Here is a 21473-nt window from a genome sequence, read left to right on the forward strand (position 1 = left end):
TGAATTAACGTCAGCTCCCCATGCCGCCCTTAGACTCGTCTGCCAGCAGGTGCTATTGGGTGGAAATGCCCAACGAAGACGACGAGAACCCTGCAAACCGGCTAGACGTGCGCTCAGGGGCGTCGACAGATATCTATCGCTCCAGAATACTAGTTTACAGTGGGTCGTTGCTGCCCTTGACATTGAAGGCAGGCTTCTCGCTGAAGGACGTGGAGTCGGAGTTCGAGGCGGCCGTGGCGCGCGAAACAGACCCGCACAGCGACTACAACGAGTATCTCTCGCCCGAAGTTTTCTCGCTCAATCTGCTAAACCGCAAGTGGATCCATTTGCATGCCAAAAATAAACTTGAAAGACCCAGACCCAGGATGTTCCATTCTATGATTGTGCACGATAACTACCTGTACGTATACGGCGGACTATGTTTTGACCAGCACAACAAGCTCAAGACGCTCAATGACGTGTGGCGATTTGACCGGTTCGACAAATCGTGGAAATGTCTTCTTCCAGACGGCAACACCGTGGTTCTGAAGCGGTTTGATCACATGTCGATGTTCCTTCCCGAACTGCACGTTGTGGGGAAGCCGACACACCACGGGATGAACTTTTTTGGCGGAATATCCGACGAGAAAGAGGAGCTTCTCGTGTCGCACATATACGACCTCGTTTCCGAGCAATGGTTTCCGAATCTGGTGTTCAGGGTACAGGACGACGAGGGCAGTGGGAAAATTAAATATAACGCCCTGGATGGGCTGGAGGTGGAGGTGCCTGGTCTACGGACCTTTGGGTTGCGAAGCTCTTTGAATTCTGCGATTCCGGCTCAGGCACTCGATTCGACGCAGCAGGTGCCGCCAATATATCTGTACCACAAACAGCCGGACCAGAAACATGAGCCGTTCATCACGTTCCCGATCGGCGAAGGCGTGGCCGGGACGGTGATGTCGCTAACGTCGACGAACTCGACCAAAGTGGTGCCATTCGAGCTGGACTACCCGACTCTGGGCTATTTCGGAGAGAACCTCATTGTCACAGGGTTCCGGCCCGGCGAGTACTCGATTTCGCTGTACATATTCAACAGGATTTCGCGCACCTGGATGCGGTTGCAAATATCGTGCACCCATTCTGCGCGCTCGCACCGCTTTTTCAAAGGCTTTGTGTGGAATTCGCACCACAAGGTTGTTTTTCTCGGAAACACCAAAACCACAATGACGCTGCCCAGCGTGCAATATTTTTCACATTTTAATGCCGTGTCGCTGCCGTTCACCAACACTTACGGCATAGAGATGGAGAAGGCCTTCAGCAACGTGCCAGAGACCGCTCCACAGCACGTGCCGTCTTCGATGGCACTTGACAAGTCCGAAAACACAAGCTTTGCTGCCTACTCGCACTATGTGGCGCCGCAGATCATGACCAACTCGATCCGGTCCGTCTTTCCTCCGTACGCTGTGGCACTGGGCAAGAACGCATTTGAACGGTCCACCTCGATCTCCGACTTTGAGTTCATCTGCTCTGACGGCACGTCGATCCCGGTGCCGCTCAACCTGTGCCGCAAACGGTGGGGAAGCCGTTTTGACAAGTTGCTTGCCGACGCTTACGCTAGGGCTTTTGCGGACCGCCACGCGTTGCCCGAACTTTCAGAGCCGAGCTCGCTCGGCAGCTCGCCGGCCGACACAGACTTCCCCGGATCGTTGAGGCTGTCCAAAACGCCCGAATCGCGTACCCCGTTGTTCAGACATCCATTCCAGGAGTCTGGAAAATCGTCTCCGCTGTCTGGAACGCCTCGGTTTGGCTCTCTGCCGGCTTCCAGACGCAGTTCGCTGGCTGCCTCCAGAAGAGACTCTGGCGCCTCGCGACGGAACTCTCTGCTAGGACATGAAAGGCTATCGATGTCTATGAAAAGCTCGAACCTGCGCCGGAGCTCTGGGATCTCGAGCTCGTCGTCGTCGTCAGCATTCTCCAATCCCAACAGAGACGTTTCCGAGGCCTCGGATCACCTGCTGGGCTCGCCGCTAATACTTGACGAGCTGCCACCGCAGCCACCAATGCCAGAGCTGCCGCAGGACCTGAACGAGTCCACGACGTCTTTTGATTTCCATGCCCCCTCGTTTGGCCCCAAAGACGCCTCTTCAAGCGGGCTCACACAGGCTCTGTCTGGACTGGAGGACGTGGACCCTCTTTCAAACACCAGTCTGTCAGAACGGCCAAGAGAGGAGAGCATCGATTTCCCAGACTCGGCGGATGCCAAGATGGACGCGCGTTTCTTGCCCAGGACGCTGTGTCTGCCGTTTTCCAAACCAACAGTGCGCGCATTCTCCGAGTTTCTGTATACGGGACAGCTGGGAAGCAACTGGAAAGTCGTGCCAACGTGTGTGGAGCTGCTGATGATTGCCAATTTGTACGAGGTGCCGCTATTGTACGACCTGATCTCAGAAGCATTGTTTGTAGTTATCGCGCGCAAAGAGGCAGCGTTGGTGGTGCAGGCCAAGAGCTGCCACCCTGTCGCGGGCGGGGGCACAGGGATCGCGGCGATCGACAAATTCACCGAGCAATTGGCCGCGCTGGACGACAATTTGATGGACCTGACGCTGCTGAAACGCGCATCCAAAGCTATCGGCCGATACTCCAACTCTGGCAGTCTTGCAAGCTCCGAAATTCACTTTCGGGACTCGTTCCACACGGCCAGCAAAGTACAGTCGCACGAAATGGCGCCCGAGGACAGCCAGAGCAGCAGCAGCAGCAGCGAATCCGTCAGAGAAACGTTCGGGCTGCTCAACGAGCAGCACTACAAAGACTTCCAGTCCTACATCGAAAGACAGCCTACAGAGACCAAAGAATGGCCGACGCTCAAGAGTCTTATGAATCCGGACGCGCCCGCGTGCTCTGATCTGATCATCGACATCCTCGTGGAGTCCGGCACGCTGGCCAGCGATATTAAATTGATGCTGCGGGCCATCAACACGCGCGAAATGATAGCCCAGCTGAAAGAACACAAACGCGACTCGCACGATCTCAAGGAAGTATCGGAGCGTCTCAAGGCTGCGTCCGTACAGCCGCCAAAACCGCACTCCGGATCCACGAGCTCGCTGCCGGAGACCGCAGTGTACAAGACGAAGAGCGAGAGTGAGCTGGCGTCGGCGGGAGCGGGCGGCACTGTTGAACGGCCAAGGATCCCGCACGTGCTGACGTTCACGAATCTGGAGCGCGCAATGACCAGCACGTCCGACGACACCAACTCGCCGCGCAGAAAACGCGGGTTTGGGCTGTTCAAGAAAAGCACTACGAAATATTAAATAATTAATTAAACCTTCGGTCTGAGGCGTGGTCTGAGGCGTAGCTCGGACAGAAGTTTGCGACGTGAGGTGATCAGGAAGACATCGACCCATTATAATATATAAGGGCGAAATCATTAAAGATAACTGTATGTCGCTTGTTTCGTCGTTCAATTTCAGCTCGTTCGTGACCACCAAGACACAGGACTATGTTGCCCTGATCCAATTCTACAAGTCGTTCGGGCTGTCTGTTGTGAAGACGTTCTCCAAGGACGCCAACACCGCAGGCACCGAACTGATTGGGGTTTCCACCGACTCCCGCAAGGAGTGCTGGTTCAGCTGTTTTCCTGCGGCAGATTTGGCGGGTCACGGTCCGGGCGGAGCATTCAGTAAAGGGACAATTATCAAGCTGAGATTAGTGAGCCATGACGTGCACAAGAATATTGAGCTTCCGGGAGAGCTCGTTTTTTACAGCGAGGATCCGTCCAAAGTGAGGGCCGTGTGCGAGGCCAACGGTTTCCGGGTCGAGCCGGGCAAGGGCCGTGTGGAGTTCTACGTTCTGGACCCGATTGGCAACCGTTTGGGTTTCAGCAGGCAGCCAAATGAAAGGAAAAAAGATGGTGCTGCAGAACTGGCCAAGGAAAAGCAGCAGCCAGAAACCGGCATAGACAGCGTGCTGACGGCCAAGAAACGGATCGCCGTGATGACCTCCGGTGGAGACGCGCCCGGCATGTGTGCTGTTGTGCGTGCTGTTGTGCGGGCCGGTATCTACTACGACTGTGAGGTGTACGGGTGTTACGAGGGATACTCCGGGCTCGTGCAAGGCGGCGATTTGCTGCGCAAGATGGAGTGGGAGGACGTTCGCGGGTGGCTGTCGTTGGGCGGCACGCTGATTGGAACCGCCCGTTGCATGGAGTTCAAGGAGAGATGGGGTCGTTTGAAGGCGGCCAAAAACATGATTCTGCGCGGCATCGACGCTTTGGTGGTGTGTGGTGGAGACGGCTCTTTGACGGGTGCAGATCTATTCAGAAGCGAGTGGCCGTCGCTAGTGGACGAGCTCGTTGCGACGGGCGAGCTGAGCGCGGAACAGACGGCGAAATATCGTCATCTGACGATCGTTGGGCTTGTTGGCTCGATCGACAACGACATGGCGTCGACGGACAACACGATCGGCGCATACTCGTCGCTGGAGCGGATCTGCGAGATGGTGGACTACATCGACTCGACCGCATCGTCGCACTCGCGTGCATTCGTCGTGGAAGTGATGGGCCGGCACTGCGGCTGGCTGGGGCTCATGGCGGGCATTTCGTGCGGTGCTGACGCGATTTTCATCCCGGAGCGGCCGCCGAGCGCGTCGGGCTGGCGTGAGGACCTCAAGAAGGTGTGTTTGCGGCACAGAGAAAAGGGCCGGCGGAAGACGACCGTGATAGTGGCCGAGGGGGCTCTGGACGACGAGCTTCAGCCCATCACGTCGCAGCAGGTCAAGGACTGTCTGGTTGAGATCGGTCTGGACACGAGAATCACCACGCTGGGCCATGTTCAACGTGGAGGCTCTGCAGTGGCCTTTGATCGGATGCTGGCCACGTTGCAGGGTGTGGACGCGGTGCGGGCCGTGCTGGAAAGCACTCCGGACACGCCGTCGCCGATGATTGGCATTCTGGACGGCAAGATTGTGCGGCAGCCGCTGATGGAGGCCGTGAAGCTGACGAAAAGCGTGGCAACAGCGATCGCGGCGAAAAAATTCGACGAGGCCATGGGATTGCGCGACTCGACATTCAAAGAGAGCTACGCCAACTTTCTGGACATTTCGAAACACGACGACGGGTCGCAGGTGGTGGACGAGTCGAAGCGGCTGAACATCGCTATAGTGCACGTCGGGGCTCCGACGGCCACGCTAAACCCTGCAACGCGTGCAGCCGCGCTTTATTGTCTGTCGAAGGGCCACACGCCTTATGGAATCCAGAACGGGTGGTCCGGGCTGGTTCGCCACGGGGCCGTGAGGAAATTGGACTGGCTGGACGTTGAGGAATGGCACAACCTGGGCGGGTCCGAGATCGGCACGAACAGAACGCTGCCGTCGACAGATATGGGCACGGTGGCGTATTACATGCAAAAATACGAAATACACGGCCTGATTATCATCGGCGGATTTGAGGCATTTCGCTCGCTGCACGAGCTCAAAGTTGCCAAGGAAAATTATCCCATCTTCAATATGCCGATGGTCTGCCTTCCTGCAACTGTCTCGAACAATGTGCCCGGTACCGAATATTCGTTAGGCTCTGACACATGCTTGAACACGCTTGTGAAATATTGCGATGCTGTGAAGCAGAGTGCGTCCGCGTCGCGAAGAAGAGTATTTGTCGTGGAAGTGCAAGGCGGCAATTCAGGATACGTTGCGTCGTACACGGGGCTTGTTACAGGTGCATTAGCGGTGTACACGCCAGAGGAGAAAATCAGCCTGCGCACGTTGCAGGAGGATCTGGAGCTGCTGTCTGAGAATTTCAAGAAGGACGAGGGCGACAACCGGTCGGGCAAGATGTTCATCCGCAACGAGAACGCATCCGACACATACAGCACAAGCCTTATCGCCGAGATTATCAGGGAGAGCGGAGGCGGCAAGTTTGAGAGCCGCACGGCTATTCCGGGTCACGTGCAGCAAGGTAGAGTTCCTTCCGCAATGGATCGTTGTCTTGCTGCACGGTTTGCAATTAAGGCATGCCAGTACATTGAGGAAACGAATTTTGCCGCGCAGAGTGCGATAACCCGGCTGTGGAACGAAGGCTTTGGGTCGAATCTCACGTTCAAGGGCCACTCTGAGACCGACCTCAAGTTTGTGTACAAGCATGGAAAGAAGCACCTGATTCTGAGCGACAACGCGAAGGTGGTGGGGATCCACGGCACAAATGTGATTTTCGAGGAGGTGGACGAGCTCTGGGAAAATTACACGGATGTGGCGCTCAGAAAGGGCAAGGATATGCACTGGACGGAGATGGTTACAGTAAATAACATTCTGAGTGGCAGGAGCGTGCTGCGGAAGACGCAGCACAATATTGTCTGATAGTGGATTAAATAGTGACAATAGACCAAGAGCCGGTGGTATGAGCACCAGACTAAAAAACTGCAGCCGTTGGAAGGCAGTGCACATTTTGCGCAGATTGCAACTGCGCTTAGCGAAGGGCGATGGCTGCTAGGTCATTACCAAAGCATAATGCATTAATGGATCTTGCATCATCTGGGCAGAGAAAACGCCCTATTGGTCTACATATTGCTGATCATGGCGTTATTTGTATAATCTCCATTGTATGCATTATACAAATAAAGACTGGAATAGTTTTTATATCGGCAAATTAGGTTGAAAAAGAAACGAAAAAATAGAACAAGTCTAAAAAAAAGTTAAAACTTAAAAGATACTTTTGTCCAAACACAAAGATTCCCGCCTGTCCTCTGGATGTGCAAGTTGTATGGGTAGTGAAATATCTGTTCGTTTTTGCATCCTGCTGCCCTCACTTCTTTGAATCGGCCCGTTCTCTGCAATGTCTCAGAATTCCCACGGGCATCCTCCAATACTGCCGCCTTTTATGGCCCAGTCGGACAGGAAACCCTCTTTGGGCCAACACCAGGAGCCCACCCCGCCACCCAAGGTCTCCGCGTTTGTCCAGAAGCTGTATGCCATGCTCAATGATCCCCAGCTCTCCCATCTGATATGGTGGAGCAGGACGTACCAAAACGACTTTACCACGTTTGCGTTACTGCCCGGAGCAGAGTTTGCGAACGCCTTGACGGGCTATTTCAAGCACGGCAACGTTGCGTCCTTTGTGAGACAGCTGCACATGTACGGTTTCCACAAAGTGTGCGACAACAACCCTCCTCCTGTTCCACCTTCCAGGCCGAACGAGGGCTTGTCTGAGGAGGAGCTGAAAAATATGCAGGTGTGGGAGTTCCGCCACTCCACGGGGAGATTCCGTAAGGGCGATGAAGGGTCGCTCTGCTACATCAAAAGACGCTCATCGGGCACTACAAAGGCTACGTCCGAACAGGCAACAGAGTTTGTCGCTGCGCAGTATTATCCGCCCCAACAGCCGCATTATGACCATTTCTACCAGCCCGTGGAGTACCAGCCCACGGTGTACATCCCGTACCATGATGTCCCGCCGCCGCCCCCACCGCATCAGCAAGTATCCTACGAGTACAACAGTCACATTGTTTTGCCTTCCATGCCGGACGTGGAACACAAGTCCCGAAATGCGACTATTAATACACACATCAGCGACAACACTGAGGTTTCGTTCCAGTCCTCGTCCCGAAACAGATATCCGTCGGTGTTTTTGGACCCTTTAGCCCCAGCGCCGCACATAGCACCACTCCCCCCGCAGAACCATGTACCATTACAATATTACCCCCATTCCGACCAGCAGTACCCTCCCCTGCCAGCGCCACCCCATGTTGCGAACCAAAGACGAACGGGCTCATATCCCAAAATGTCTGCACCCCTGATGCAGCACGAAATGCGCCTGCCGCGGTCCATTCCGAACGAGTACTTCCCTCAGTCGCCTGCTCCACAGTCGCCGGCCCTGCCTCCCCATCGCTTTAACTCCCCCGTCTCCAGACCCGCACCTTCGCAACCACTCACCCCACGCAGGACCACGCCGCCCCCACAACCTCCTTCCCACCAGCGCATTATGCAAATGAGACCCTCTGTATACGATGTCCAGCACAACATAAACTCGGTCTCCTCCATTTCCACCGGCGGTTCCAACTCCATCTTCAGCAGGACCTCTGTGGGGTCCTCCATCGTGGGGCCACCATCTTCTATGGTGCCGCTCATCACCGTTACCAACCCACAAACTTCTAGTGGGGGCAGGAACTCCTCCATCTCGGACCTTCTCAACTCAGAGTCCCAGTCGCACCTCCAGTCCATCGAGCCTGCCGCTCAGAAGGACACAAAGCGCTCGTTCGACTCCGATTCTGAGCCTGAGGAAGATTTGATGGCCAAAAAGAAACTCAAACTCAGTTCGCTTGTCCAAGACTAATTTGTACTATTTTTCTAGTGTATTAGATTATTTCTATTTGTTTTGAATGCGATATCAATATTCGATGCTAAAATGGCCGCTTACTGACCTTCTTGGCGGTGGTACCGCTTCGTTTCCGTTGCACCACCTCGTCCTCATCCGAGTCATCCTCACCCGAGGCTGGCCTTGTGGCCTCCCGCTTCGTTTTTTCCACTCTGGCGCGCGCCTTGTCTCTGTTGGCATTTCGTAGCTTGTTCTGCAGCGCCTGCAGCGACCGAGACTGCGGTCGTTGAGGGTTCTTCACTTTTTTCACCACCTTTCCTGACGTGAAATCGCCTATTCTAGCCGCATCTGAGGACAGATCAAGACCTGCGCCCGGCTTGATCACGGGTAAGTCCTCAAAAGCGTTCTTTTCCGGTGACCCACTGCTCTCGCCACCCAGCCAGTCGGCTATTCGCATATTTGCTTGGCTGAGCTTCTGCTGAATTTCTGTTTGCAGAAGCTTCGACATGAGATCTAGAAAAAAATAATTAAAAAAAAATCAGTGTAATTTGATTATCAATTTCAGATAGGGAATTAATTAAAATTCCACTCTTTTCTATGGACCCTTTGCGACTTTCGCAGATAGATGAGGCGTCACTGTCGTCGCTGTCGTTGCGGTCGCTTGACTCCGATCCCCTGTCGACTGGCCAGCATGTCCGGTCGTATCACCCTCCAGACCAGCCTAAAACAAGACAGAACTCCACTGCGTCTGTGCCGGCGCCCTGGGCAGCAGACGACCCGAAAACGCCAGATTCGCACCCACGTCGCAATTCTGGGTTCCGCAGACGCGCCTCTACGCTTACCTCGTGGCTGAAACGTGCCGTTTCTGAGGAGGGGTTGCAGGAGCCGTCCAGCCGACGACTCACCAGACAATTCACACAGCAGACGGCCCCTGGAACGTCGCCATTTTACGTGGATGGCCTGATTCCCAGCTCTGCCAACGACGCCAATGAGGAGGTCATTTCTGCGGTGCTTAACAGCGACGACTCGGACACAGAAAGCGACCACGACGACGTGGGTCAGACGACGTCTTTGTCCCGAGCCCCCACCATCACGAAGCTCAACAGCATCCGACGCCAGGTCACCAACGAAGTCAAGGACAAGCTCACCAAAATCGGCTTTTTTGACCCCAAATTCAACAAAATCAAGACCGTGCTCCATTTCGTCAAGGGCTACGCTTTCATTACCGGCGTAATTATGGCCATATACAGTCTATACTGGGGAGCCATGTACCACCGCAACTCGCGGCTTAGAAGCTTCCATTTTTGGGTCGTTGTTGATGAGAACGACCTGCTTTCGCAGTACGTCGTCGAGGCTACCAAAATGATGCCATTGATTGGCACATGGCTCCCTAAGCCGTACCAGACGATCTCCAACGACACAGATCAGTTGCACTCGATTCTCTCACACAAAGTTTACAGACAGCAAATCTGGGGCGCTGTACTTGTACAGCCAGGAGCCGGGTCACGTTATCTGGAAGCGCTGCAGAAGGGCACGAGCTTCAACACGTCGGACGTGGTGGAGGTGATCTACGAGACGGGCCGCGACTATGTGGCCGAGTCGTCGTACTTCACGCGCGGCTTTGCGCAGCTGCAAACATTTTTCACCGAATTACAGCCCAACATGACCGCTCGTCTCCTGGAAGAGCTGTCGGACGAGCAGAAATTGAATAGTCTGCAGCAACTTTTGACGCCAATCATTTTCAAAACTACTGATCTCACCCCCTCACACCTTCTGGTGCCGATCGTCGCTGGTCCGCAGCAGTTCGGCCTTGTTTACTTGCATCTGTTGTCGCTACTACAGTTTGCGTTTTTCCAGCCATACCACAACAAAATCGCGTCGCAGCTCAAAGACGGCTCGTTTCTAGCGTTCCGGCTGATCTCTTCGCAGATAACGTACCTGGTGCTCGGGCTAGGGTACACGCTGGTGCAGGTGTTCTTCCAAATCGACATATACACAGCGTACCCACATAAGGTGGGGTTTCTCATCTTCTGGCTCGTGTCGTACCTGGTGCTGTCGTCGCTTGGTGGTGTCAACGAGAATATTAGCATCTTTCTGCAGGCTGCCAAACCAAACCTAATCCCGATGTGGATGTTTTTCTGGATGGTGTCGAACATCGCCCCCACATACTACCCCCTCAACTTGAGTCCGAAGTTTTATCGTTATGGATACATGATGCCTATAAAGAACGGCTACGACCTGTACAAAACGCTGCTGTTCAACACTTATAAGCACGCCAACATGCCGCGCAACGTGTGCGTCCTGATAGGCTGGGTCGTGGCCACCAACTGCCTGCTGCCGTTCACAATGAGGTTCTATACCAGGGTCAAAGAGCAAGAGAGCAAAAAGAAGTTGCGACTGCTCAAAAAGATCAAACGACTGCGTAAGAAGAAGCTCCACGTGAGCAAGCAGAGTGAAGAGTACGACGGCTAGCGCAGCAGGGTCTCCATTCGGTCTAGCAGCGCATTTTTGTCCAGATTCATCCGCTCGTCCCAAATCATTTCGATCAGACGTGAAGCCAATCTCTCCAGCTCCTCCACAGACATCCCGGCAGACTTGTCCAGCAACAGACGCTGCAGTTTAATTAGTTTTTCCTCCGAATAGATCAGCTGCTCTTTTGGCGGCTCGGGGTACTCCTCGTCCGACGACTCGGACTCGGGTTGCTCTTTCTGCTCCTCCTCAACCTCCTTCTGTAGCTCCTCCTTGACTGGCTGCTCGGCCGGCTCCACCGGTGCCACCTCCACGCTGGTTGCAACTGCGTCCACTGTCACGTGACCCTGCGTGGAGTCCCCATTAACCAGTTGTGCCTGCTGCACCTGTTGCATCGAGCCGGCTGGCTCCTGCTCCGCCTGTTCGGCTTGCTCCTGTTCCTCTTTTTCCCGCACTTTGCGCAAGTACTCAGCCTCGCGCCGCTTCTCGCGCTGTCTGGCAGCCTTCCACTCGGCCGCTAGCTGGGGAAACGCAGCCTCCATTTCCTCGATGCCGACCTGCGCATTTGCGTACATCTCGTTGGCCTTGAGCACGCGGTCGCGCTCCCCAGACGTCTTGGCGTCCTTCAGGATCATCTCGATGTCGTTGAGAAACTGGCGAGGTTCCGAATAGTAGCCGTTCCAGAGTCGTTCCTCGATCACGTCGAGATCAATGTTGTAGTAAAGCTTTCCCGTGGCAACCTCCAAAATGCGGTCTCCCTGGCGCTGGTACGGCGCCTCTGGGTCCGGCTCTGGCTCAAAGAGGTGGACAAGGAACGCGTCGTCCACGACAGGTTTTTTGAAGCGTTTGTAGCGTGCTTTGAACAGGTCCATTAGGCCAGACAGTTTGACCTTGAGCGTGTTTTTCAGGCGCATGTCGCTCTTGGCAAGCTCTGCGTCATTAGTGGCTGTGTTTTCTGTGGTCTGTGGCTGCTCCTCCACCTCCACCTTGGGCAATTCTTTTAGTTTGCGTTTCGGCCGCAAACTGAGCTCGTTGTAATCGAGTGGGGCCATGTGGAAACATGTCCAGACGCTTTCAAAGAAACGCTCGCGCTGGCGCTCATCTGGCCGCGCAAGCTGCACCACGTCGGAGCGCGTAAACCCAAACACGGCGGCCAGCTCGTCGTAGTACCTGTCATCGAGCAAATGCTGCTCCTCGACCATCCCAAAAATGAGCACGCGGTCGTTGGCACCGAGCGTGCGCACGAGCGTGCTGATGGTGGACCGCAGCGACGGCGTGATCTCGTCCAAGAAGCCCAGCACGTACGGCACGTACAGAATACTGGGCTTGTGCCGTTTGAGCTCCTGGAACAGCTGGATCACGAGATTTTCGGGGGCGATCGACGCGTCGGAGTGCAGCTTGGCAAAGTCGAGCGTCTGCACGTTGAAGCCTTCAAAGCTGTGCAGCACGGCGTTGGCGACGTATTCCTGGCCGTCGCCTCTGCTGCCCGCAAGCAACAGCCGCGGCTTGAACACGCGCTGCTGGTTGAGCCGGGCCAACAGCTGTTGGTGGCGGAACCCGCCGTCTGGTCTCGACGCTGTCAAATCGACGTACTGGCTCTCTTCGAGCAGCGAGAGCGGCTTTTCGCTCGGAATCACGCGGCGGGCGCGCGCAAGCACGTCGTCGAGCTGCGGCTGCAGCAGCGGCGCAACGGTTTCGGGCAACGGGCTCGAGCTGAGCGAGGTCGCGCGCGCGCTCGACGGCACGATGCGTTCCAACGTGCGCGTGAAATCGCTCGCCACCACACGCACCTTGTTGATATTGATACGCAGCTTGTCATTGGAACGGTAGATCTGCGGGTACGCGCGCTGGATCGCGTTCAGCGCGCTTTCCGTGCACAACGCCTTGAGATCTGCTCCACCATAGCCCTTGGTGAGCCGTGCTAGCTCGCGCACAAACCCGTCGTCCAGCTGGTGGTCCCATTTGCGCATGTGGATTTTCAAGATCTCCTCGCGTGCTTTCACGTCCGGCAGCGGGAAATAGAACTCTCTGTCGAATCTGCCGGGCCGCCGCAGCGCCGGGTCGATAGAGTCGGGTCTGTTGGTGGCACCGATCACAATCACCTGGCCGCGGTTGTCCATGCCGTCCATGAGCGCAAGCAGCGTCGACACGATCGACGCGTGGATCTGTTCCTGTTTGGACGAGCGCACCGGCGCAAGGCCATCAATCTCGTCGAAAAAAATGATCGAAGGCTGCTGCTGCTTGGCCTCTTCAAAAAGCAGCCGCAGGTGCCGCTCGGCCTCGCCGACCCATTTCGACAGGCAGTCGGCGCCCTTGCGCATGAAAAACGTCACCTTGCGGTGCTGCGACGAGCACGACGCGGCCAACGCCCGCGCCATCAGCGTCTTGCCCGTACCAGGCGGACCGTGGAACAGCACGCCGCGCGGCGGCGTGATGTGGAACTTGGAGTATATTTCCGGGTACAGCAGTGGCAGCGTGATCATCTCCTTGAGCTGGTCGATGTAGCTATCCAGCCCACCCACCACAGAGAAGTCGATGTTGGTGTCGATGCCGAGCGGATCTGTGTCGGCGAGCGTGTTTTTCTTCTTGCCCGACGCGCCGCTGTCGACCGTCACAATGCTCAGCTTGTTTGGGTCCGTCGGCTTGAACAGCTCGTTGTCGTCCTCGGAGTCGCTGCTCTCGACGTTGCCGATCGCCGTGAGCGTGTCTGCGGCGCCGCCGTTCTGGAACAGCGCGTGCACGTCGCCGCCGCCAAACGGCCCCACCGTCGGGAACAGCCGTCTGATCTGCGTGCTGGCGGGCACTGCCGTGCCCGTGCCGCCAAATCGGCCGCCCGCGCGTCCCCTGCGTGGGCTGTCGGCCACGTCGAACCGTTCTGGCTCCGCCTGCAGCATTGGCGGCGGCAGCTGGTAGTTCACGTTCTTGCGCTCGCGCAAGTTGCGCTGCACCGGCGAATTCAGCGGCGAGTCGTCCTGCAGCGCTTTCAGCTCATCGGCAATCGTCAGCGACTCTTCCTCCTCGCTCTCGTCGTCGTCAAATTCCTCGACTTCCTCTTTCCGCGGACGGCCACGGCCCCTGCGCTTCGGGCGCCCGTTGCGGCGATTTCTTTCTGCCCGCACGTCGTACTCCTCGTCCGACGCCACGTCCTCGTCGTCCTTCACAATAAACCCCGGCTGTCGCCGTCTGCGCGGCCGCAGCGAGTCGTCCGAGCTGAACGAGCCGTCGTCGTCAAAGTCGTGCGAGTCGCTCGCCACAGCGTCGTCCTCGTCGAAATCGTCGTCCTCGGCAGGCCGCGAGCGCGTGCGTCGCCGCTTGCGCCCGACACCGCGGTCGTCTGGATCGCCTCCGTCGCCGATCTCGTCGTCCAGCGCAGCCAGCAGCGCGTCCTCGTTGTAATTGACCGACCGACGGCCCCGCGTGCGGTGCGGCCGCACCACGTCCGAGTCTGAGTCCTCGTCAAGGGGCACAGACCGCTTGCGCCGCGACCGGGCGTCGTCGTCCACAGGAGCGGTGCCCGCGTCCGAGTCGTCACTGAAAAACCCAGTATTCCGTCTTGTGCGCGTCATCGCAAAGATCAAGTGGCTCGGTTTTCGTCTGCGCCAATTGCCTGTCTTGCTTACGTCTGACAGAGTTATTTGTTAAAGCAAAATCACACGAAAAAAATGCACTATACACTGCCATCGAATTATGTGTCAGTAAGGAGCCTGTCTAAAACCCAAACTCGCGCGCCAGCTCCAGCTCCTCGGCGGATGGGCCGCTGTTCTCGGCCGCGTGGCTCGGCACTTGCCCGGAAACTTGCCCCATCGGCGTGTACAGCTCATCGTCGGACACAAACAGCTCGTCGCCGCGCCTAGGCTCCCGCTCCAGCTCCTGATCCAGTTCCTGATCCAGCTCCTCCTCCTGCCGAGCACGCTCAGCTGTCTGACGCTCTCCCCCAACTGCCTCCCCAGCTACCTCCCCAGCTGTCTCCCCACGCATCAGCTGCCGTTTGTAGTTTCGCACCTCCGTACTGCCCACGGCGCGGCTCAGCACCGGAATAAAGTCCCTAAACTTGTACTGCGGGTAGATATCGTGGCCCCAGGCCTGGTAAATGTGCAAAAGCCGCGTGAGGTTGTCGAAATGGTGCGATCTCGTGTATTCGTCGCGTCTTCTGTCTGCGGCGCGCTTGTGATGGAATCTATACTTCTTCAGCGATTTGTGCAGCGCGGGCAGGCCGCGGGGCCCCAGTAGCAGCTCGTCGGTCAATTTGTGCACCGTGCGCCGTTTTTTTGGCAGCTCCGGTTCGTCCTGGTTGTGCAACCCGAGCAACTCTTCGTTTGTGAGGGACATGGGACGGGGACGCGAAAAATAATAAATGTAGTAAATACAATAAATAGAATTAATAGTCTGTACACAGTTGGTTTGCGCTCCAGCCAATGCAATTTCTGGAGCAGTTGGGCGAGAGGCTGCATTTCCCCCGTGTAGCTGCCATGAGCATGCTATAGGCGATTGACGCCCTGACACGCACCTTCAAGTTCGTGGCGGTCGTTTTGCGTCGAGCGACGTGGATCTGCTGCAGAGAAAAATAATTTGTGCTGCGTCGATAAAAACTGTCATTATGAATTTCAGAACGTTAACGGTTTTGGCATTGGCTGCTGTCGCCAGCGCGGAGCTCCAGATAGGCATCCTCCACAGAGTGCCACCAGAAGAGTGCACAAAGAAGACTGCGCCCGGTGACCACGTCAAGATGCATTACACGGGGAGACTGTTCGACACACAGGAAGTGTTCGACTCGTCCGTCGAGCGCGACCAGCCACTGAAATTCGTGCTCGGCGTGGGGCACGTGATCAAGGGCTGGGACCAGGGACTGATGGACATGTGTGTGGGCGAGAAACGGCGGCTCACCATTCCGCCGGAGCTGGCGTACGGCAAGCGTGGGGCCGGAGCTGTGATTCCACCGGACGCCACTTTGGTGTTTGACACGGAGCTTTTGGAAATTGTGACACCGCACGACGAGCTATGAGGGCTGTGGCGGCTGGCTTTTCTTTAAGTAGGAATGTAAAGGATCGACTCGTGCTCTTTTGGACAGGCCCACGCGGTACCGTGGTTGCGCTGGTACGGCGATGGGCTTGGCCAGATGGGGGAGTGTTTTTTTAAGAGAAGTTGGGGGAAGTTGTGTGGATTGTGGGATAGCCGCGGTGATGGGCGACGTTGCGCGTGCGACGGACGTCTTCGTGAGCTCGGAAGAGGACTGCGATTCCACCGTGATGTGTGAAGGTTCGAGATGCGGGCTGTCTTGTGAGGCAGAGGGTGTCATAGAGGGCGTGGCAGAAGGTTCGCGGGATTGTGAGTGGGGGGTCTCGTTGTGAGTCCCATTGGGGGTTCCATTGGGGGCTCCACTTTGAGATCCACATTGAGATTCAAGAGCCTGGCTGCGTCTGGCAGCCTCGAGCCCGATGTTGTCCTCACTGAGTTCGTTCTCGCTGTCTGTGGAGTTTGTGACCTCGAGCTCGTCGTCGTAGCTCTGGCCTTCGGAGCTGACAAGCGAGATGACCTCCGTGCAAGGGCGAAGTCGCTTGCGTGGGCGCACGCTGGCGGCGAGAGCCAGGAGACCGGATTCATGGGCAATTTCCATGACGCGTAGAAATCGACGCGACGGCAGATAAAAGAAAAACAGACAGGAAATTACAGATGTACGGAAGGCTAAGCCTTACAGGTCAATAAATTAAAATTAATCCGGCTACATAACTACCGTCTTCATATCCTTCCAAGCATAAATAAATTAATACAAAACGGACTATCAGAAATAGAACAGTCCAGTTCCACCTGGCACGGGATTATATAATGAGTCTAGCAAATGGAAGCGCATATTGTACCGAGTAGTTTCACAAAACTTCGTGCTTAGAAGAGAGCCAAAGCAGCAGCAAGACCGGCACCAAGAGCAACGGAACCGTAGGTGTTCACAGCAGCGCCGGCAGTAGAGACCGAAGAGGTCTCAGAAGAGTTGTTAGCAGCTTGAACAGAAGCGACAGCAGCGAGAGCGACAATAACCTTAGAGAATTGCATTTCGATTAATTAATATGGTGAGAATCCACCAGTGGGAATTGGCTCTATTTATATCTCGCCACCTCCTATAGGGGATCATCCAGAAAATTTTTCATTCACGATACCGGATTCGAGGACTTTCCGTTTTCGGAAATTACATGAAGCAGAAAATTCTAGCAAACAATAGCCCAACACGGTGAACAATTGCTGCGGTTAAAACTCTATGCTTGCTGCTATTATTGTGGAGCCTGCGATAACAACCGCACCGTCGTGTCAAGGAGTTGCTCATTTCAGTTTCGCCAGCTGCTAAAAATAGCCAAGCCTCCTAACGGAGCCTTCTTCACTTCCCTTTTCGGCGTAATTGAGTGTTTGCAGCAAACAATTCCTTCCTTTCTGGGATTTAAACCCAGATTCTAGATCCACACTCGCCCGTGGAGCCTCCTTTCGCACCGTGTTCAGGCACACTCTCTTGTTTGCAGATCGTGGGGCGCGTTTGTCTCCTGAAGATCATTTCACCACCAACAAGCACTGCCACGGCCATAATGGCAAACATGCTAGCGCAGTGTTTCACCTGCAATTTCGTATTGAGCTTCCACCTAGACACACGTGACGTGCACCCTAAGACCCTGTACAGTGCCTTTGGCTTGTCTCCCCGATTACCACTTTGCATGCGCTAAAAAACCGCACGCCACCACGAAAGAGCGGCTCATACAGGGCGCCGAGCCTCGTCTAATTGCCAACGTGCTGCTTATGTAAGAAATCGATTAAAAAAAAAATTTAGTCATCCGCACCATGTCCAAAGCAATTGCCCAGCAGGCCCATTTGGCCTCCACCGTGCTTAAGACGCTGTCGGACGAGCAGCGATCGCTTGCTCTGTACCAGATTAAACAGGGGCTTGAGTCTGCCAAGGAAGATATCCTGGCCGCCAACAGAAAGGACATGGAGCTCGCCGAGACGAACGAGCTGTCGTCGTCGCTGATCAAGCGGCTCGATTTGTCCAAGAACGGCAAGTTTGACTCGATGTGCGAGGGCGTGCTGGATGTTTCCAATCTGGAAGACCCGCTCAACAGAGTGACTTTGGCGACAGAGCTCGACGACGGGCTCACGTTGACCCGGCTGACATGTCCCGTGGGCGTTCTGCTGATCATTTTCGAGAGCCGGCCGGAGGTGATTGCCAACATCACGGCATTGGCCATCAAGTCGGGCAATGCGGCGATTTTAAAGGGCGGAAAGGAGTCCCTGCATACGTTCCAGGCGATGGCGAAGGTGATCAACAAGGTTTTGGAGGACACTGCTGTTCCAAAGAACGCGATCCAGCTGATCAGCACGCGCGAGGAGGTCGGAGACCTGCTCAAACAGGACAAGTACATTGATCTGGTGATTCCGCGCGGCTCGAACGAGCTAGTGAGAAATATTAAAGAAAATACCAAAATTCCTGTGCTTGGCCACGCGGATGGAATATGCTCGATTTTCGTGGACAAGGCGGCAGATCTCGCAAAGGCGTGCCGGATAATTGTGGACGCGAAAACTAACTATCCTGCGGGCTGCAATGCCGTGGAAACGGTGCTCCTTCATTCGCAGCTCGTTCAAGATGGTAGCCACGAAAAAGTGTTGCAGGCACTGCGCGAGGCCGGCGTGACATGCCATTTGTCGGCGGAGCTGTTTAAGGACCAGCCACAGAGCGTGCTGGCGGAAGAATCTGATTTTTCGCGCGAGTTCCTGTCACTAGACGTGGCCGTCAAGAGCGTTGCAAGCGTCGAGGAGGCCATTTTACACATCAACGAGCATTCTTCGAAACACACAGACTGTATTGTGACAGAGGACAAGGTGACGGCAGAGAAGTTCCTTGCGGGGATCGACTCGGCAGGCGTTTATTGGAACTGCTCGACCCGGTTTGCTGACGGGTTCCGGTATGGGTTCGGGACAGAGGTTGGCATTTCGACCAACAAAATTCACGCGCGCGGCCCTGTGGGGCTCGAGGGGCTTGTGTGCTACTATTACCAGCTGCGTGGTAACGGCCAGGTAGCCGGCGACTACAAGGGCGCGGGCGGGACGCGTGTGTTCAAGCACAAGAAATTAAATATTTAATTTAATTCGATTTAATTTTCGACCCGTCGGTGCAGGAAGGCAATCAAAAAATAAATCCTGTCGTTTTAACACAATTTATTCTTATGGAAGGCGACTACGACGTTATTGTGCTCGGCACAGGCCTGACAGAGTGCATTCTGTCTGGACTGCTCTCAATTGACGGTAAGAAAGTGCTCCACATCGACAAGCAGGACTATTACGGCGGCGAGAGCGCCTCGCTGAATCTGACCCAACTGTACTCCAAATTCAAGCCCAGCAAGCCGTACAGCGACCAGTTCGGCAAGGACCGCGACTGGTGCGTGGATCTGATCCCGAAGTTCCTTATGTCCAACGGTGAGCTCACCAACATCCTCGTCCACACCGATGTCACCCGGTACATGGAATTCAAGCAGATTTCGGGCTCATATGTGTACAGAGGCGGCCGGATCGCAAAGGTGCCTTCGAACCAGACAGAGGCGATCTCTTCGCCGCTGATGGGCTTCTTTGAAAAGAGAAGAATGAAGAACTTCCTGGAGTTTATCATCAAATACAAGGAGGACGAGGTTTCGACGCACGGCGGCGTCGATTTGGACAAAATCACCATGGATGAGCTGTACAACAAGTACGGGCTGGAAAGGGGCACAAAGGATTTCATTGGCCACGCCATGGCGCTGTGGTCGAATGACGACTACCTGTCTCAGCCGGCCAGAGAGACGTACGACAGAATAGTCCTTTATCTGGGCTCTGTTGCCAGATACGGCAAGTCACCATACATTTATCCCCTGTACGGGCTCGGCGAGCTGCCGCAGGGATTTGCCAGACTTTCGGCCATCTACGGCGGAACGTTCATGCTGGACACGCCTATCGAGGAGGTGTTATACGAGGACGGCAAGTTTGCCGGTGTCAAGACCAAAGAGGGCGTGGCCAAGGCGCCAGTGGTGATTGCCGACCCCACGTACTTCCCAGAGAAAGTTAAGAGCACGGGCCAGAAGGTGATCAGGGCCATGTGCATTCTGGACCATCCTATTCCCAACACCTCGGACGCAGATTCGGCGCAGATCATTATCCCGCAGAACCAGGTGGGCAGGAAAAACGACATCTACATCGCGACAGTCTCGTCCGCCCACAATATCTGTGCCAAGGGCTACTATCTGGCCATCATCTCGACGATCATCGAGACTGATAAACCCCACTTGGAGCTGGAGCCCGCCTTCAAGGTGATCGGAGCCACCAAAGACGTGCTCATGGGCATTGCTGAGCTGTACGAGCCGATCGAGGATGGCTCCAAGGACCACATCTACATCTCCAAGTCTTACGACCCATCGTCCCACTTCGAGTCCACGACAGACGACGTCAAGGACATTTACAAGCGGGTCACGGGCCACGACCTGGTGCTGAAAAAACGTGCCACCGTAGAGGAGGAGGCCGAGCTCGCGGGGTTGAGCTAGCAGTAGACAGGTTAAATATATATTTTTTTTTCTTATCATGTCGCTGTATTCGTTCTCCACCCCCACGTTACAGAAACTGCGCAAGTTTCGCATTTCGAGCGCGCGCAGCAACACACTGCAAGCACAGGTGTACATGATCGACCCGCAGTCGTACGAAGTGTTGTACGAGGAACCGGACGACAAGATCGAGTCGATCGACGCGCTGCTCGAGGAATTGCCCGACAATTCGCCTCGGTTCGTGGTGCTCAGCTATTCGAAAACGCTGGACGACGGCCGACTGAGCAATCCACTCGTGCTGGTGTACCACCGTCCGCTGACGGCAAAACAGGACGCCAAGATGCTGTACGCGGGGTGTCTGGAGCAGTTCAAGGGCGAGGTGAGCGCGAACCGGTTTGTGGAGGTGGCTGATGAGGAGGATTGGGAGGATCTGAGGGCCGAGGTAGAATAGTGGCCGATGGTCGCAGTCTGATTCCCAGGGACCAAGACAGTCTTGGGATCAGTGGTATGCCAGGGCTTTTAGCCCTGCACTCTAGTCACGTGCGCACGGGTAGATAATTTTCAACATCAAAAAATTTTTATTCAAACTATTCTATCAACATGGGTCGTATGCACAGCAAAGTGGGTAGCCTTTTGCCCAATACACGCCTTTGATTCGGGCTGCAGCGGTGCAAGCTGCGCAGCACCAATCCTATGCCATGTATTGGATAAGTATCGAATACTAACCGTCCAGGGAAAAGGAATTTCTTCCTCCGCCATTCCATACTCGAGAAACGTTCCATCCTGGTTCAAGCTTTCCTCCGAGGATGTTGTTGAGCAGATTATCAAGTACGCCAGAAAGGGTCTGACTCCTTCTCAGATTGGTGTTATTCTGAGAGACGCCCACGGAGTCAACCAGGCCAAGGTGATCACCGGTAACAAGATTCTGAGAATTCTCAAGTCCAACGGTCTTGCTCCAGAGATCCCAGAGGACCTGTACTACCTGATCAAGAAGGCTGTTTCCGTGAGAAAGCACTTGGAGAGAAACAGAAAGGACAAGGACTCCAAGTTCAGACTGATTCTGATCGAGTCCAGAATCCACAGACTCGCCAGATACTACAGAACTGTTGCTGTGCTGCCACCAACCTGGAAATACGAGTCTGCCACTGCTTCTGCCCTGGTTAACTAGGCAGTGTTTAGTAATAAAGTCA

General features: G+C 55.2%; 11 protein-coding genes across 11 annotated transcripts; 8 read left to right on the forward strand and 3 right to left on the reverse strand.

The window, feature by feature from the left end:
- Positions 1–20: 20 nt before the first annotated feature.
- HPODL_00775 (Negative regulator of sporulation PMD1) lies at positions 21–3287 on the forward strand (the record flags this gene model as incomplete). Its single annotated transcript, XM_014080738.1, has 1 exon — positions 21–3287. The coding sequence occupies one exon, from the start codon at positions 21–23 to the stop codon at positions 3285–3287; it is 3267 nt and encodes a 1088-aa protein (XP_013936213.1).
- Positions 3288–3417: 130 nt separating this feature from the next.
- Positions 3418–6324, forward strand: HPODL_00776 (6-phosphofructokinase; the record flags this gene model as incomplete). The annotated part of the gene is made up of 1 exon (XM_014080739.1): positions 3418–6324. One exon carries the CDS (start codon positions 3418–3420, stop codon positions 6322–6324), a length of 2907 nt encoding a protein of 968 aa, XP_013936214.1.
- Positions 6325–6844: 520 nt separating this feature from the next.
- On the forward strand, positions 6845–8296 carry HPODL_00777 (Protein MGA1; the record flags this gene model as incomplete). Its single annotated transcript, XM_014080740.1, has 1 exon — positions 6845–8296. The coding sequence occupies one exon, from the start codon at positions 6845–6847 to the stop codon at positions 8294–8296; it is 1452 nt and encodes a 483-aa protein (XP_013936215.1).
- Positions 8297–8363: 67 nt separating this feature from the next.
- HPODL_00778 (uncharacterized protein) lies at positions 8364–8786 on the reverse strand (the record flags this gene model as incomplete). Its single annotated transcript, XM_014080741.1, has 1 exon — positions 8364–8786. One exon carries the CDS (start codon positions 8784–8786, stop codon positions 8364–8366), a length of 423 nt encoding a protein of 140 aa, XP_013936216.1.
- Positions 8787–8875: 89 nt separating this feature from the next.
- HPODL_00779 (Conserved hypothetical membrane protein) lies at positions 8876–10750 on the forward strand (the record flags this gene model as incomplete). Its single annotated transcript, XM_014080742.1, has 1 exon — positions 8876–10750. The coding sequence occupies one exon, from the start codon at positions 8876–8878 to the stop codon at positions 10748–10750; it is 1875 nt and encodes a 624-aa protein (XP_013936217.1).
- HPODL_00780 (putative AAA family ATPase) lies at positions 10747–14313 on the reverse strand (the record flags this gene model as incomplete). The annotated part of the gene is made up of 1 exon (XM_014080743.1): positions 10747–14313. One exon carries the CDS (start codon positions 14311–14313, stop codon positions 10747–10749), a length of 3567 nt encoding a protein of 1188 aa, XP_013936218.1.
- A 142-nt stretch (positions 14314–14455) lies between these two features.
- On the reverse strand, positions 14456–15076 carry HPODL_00781 (uncharacterized protein; the record flags this gene model as incomplete). Its single annotated transcript, XM_014080744.1, has 1 exon — positions 14456–15076. One exon carries the CDS (start codon positions 15074–15076, stop codon positions 14456–14458), a length of 621 nt encoding a protein of 206 aa, XP_013936219.1.
- Positions 15077–15344: 268 nt separating this feature from the next.
- HPODL_00782 (putative FKBP-type peptidyl-prolyl isomerase) lies at positions 15345–15749 on the forward strand (the record flags this gene model as incomplete). Its single annotated transcript, XM_014080745.1, has 1 exon — positions 15345–15749. The coding sequence occupies one exon, from the start codon at positions 15345–15347 to the stop codon at positions 15747–15749; it is 405 nt and encodes a 134-aa protein (XP_013936220.1).
- Positions 15750–17563: 1814 nt separating this feature from the next.
- On the forward strand, positions 17564–18859 carry HPODL_00783 (gamma-glutamyl phosphate reductase; the record flags this gene model as incomplete). Its single annotated transcript, XM_014080746.1, has 1 exon — positions 17564–18859. The coding sequence occupies one exon, from the start codon at positions 17564–17566 to the stop codon at positions 18857–18859; it is 1296 nt and encodes a 431-aa protein (XP_013936221.1).
- An 83-nt stretch (positions 18860–18942) lies between these two features.
- On the forward strand, positions 18943–20286 carry HPODL_00784 (Rab GDP-dissociation inhibitor; the record flags this gene model as incomplete). Its single annotated transcript, XM_014080747.1, has 1 exon — positions 18943–20286. The coding sequence occupies one exon, from the start codon at positions 18943–18945 to the stop codon at positions 20284–20286; it is 1344 nt and encodes a 447-aa protein (XP_013936222.1).
- A 37-nt stretch (positions 20287–20323) lies between these two features.
- Positions 20324–21451, forward strand: HPODL_00785 (40S ribosomal protein S13; the record flags this gene model as incomplete). Its single annotated transcript, XM_014080748.1, has 2 exons — positions 20324–20725; positions 21017–21451. The coding sequence occupies 2 exons, from the start codon at positions 20324–20326 to the stop codon at positions 21449–21451; spliced, it is 837 nt and encodes a 278-aa protein (XP_013936223.1).
- Between the last annotated feature and the right edge of the window lie 22 nt (positions 21452–21473).

This window comes from Ogataea parapolymorpha, chromosome III (assembly GCF_000187245.1).
Source record: "Ogataea parapolymorpha DL-1 chromosome III, whole genome shotgun sequence".
NCBI lineage: Eukaryota > Fungi > Ascomycota > Pichiomycetes > Pichiales > Pichiaceae > Ogataea > Ogataea parapolymorpha.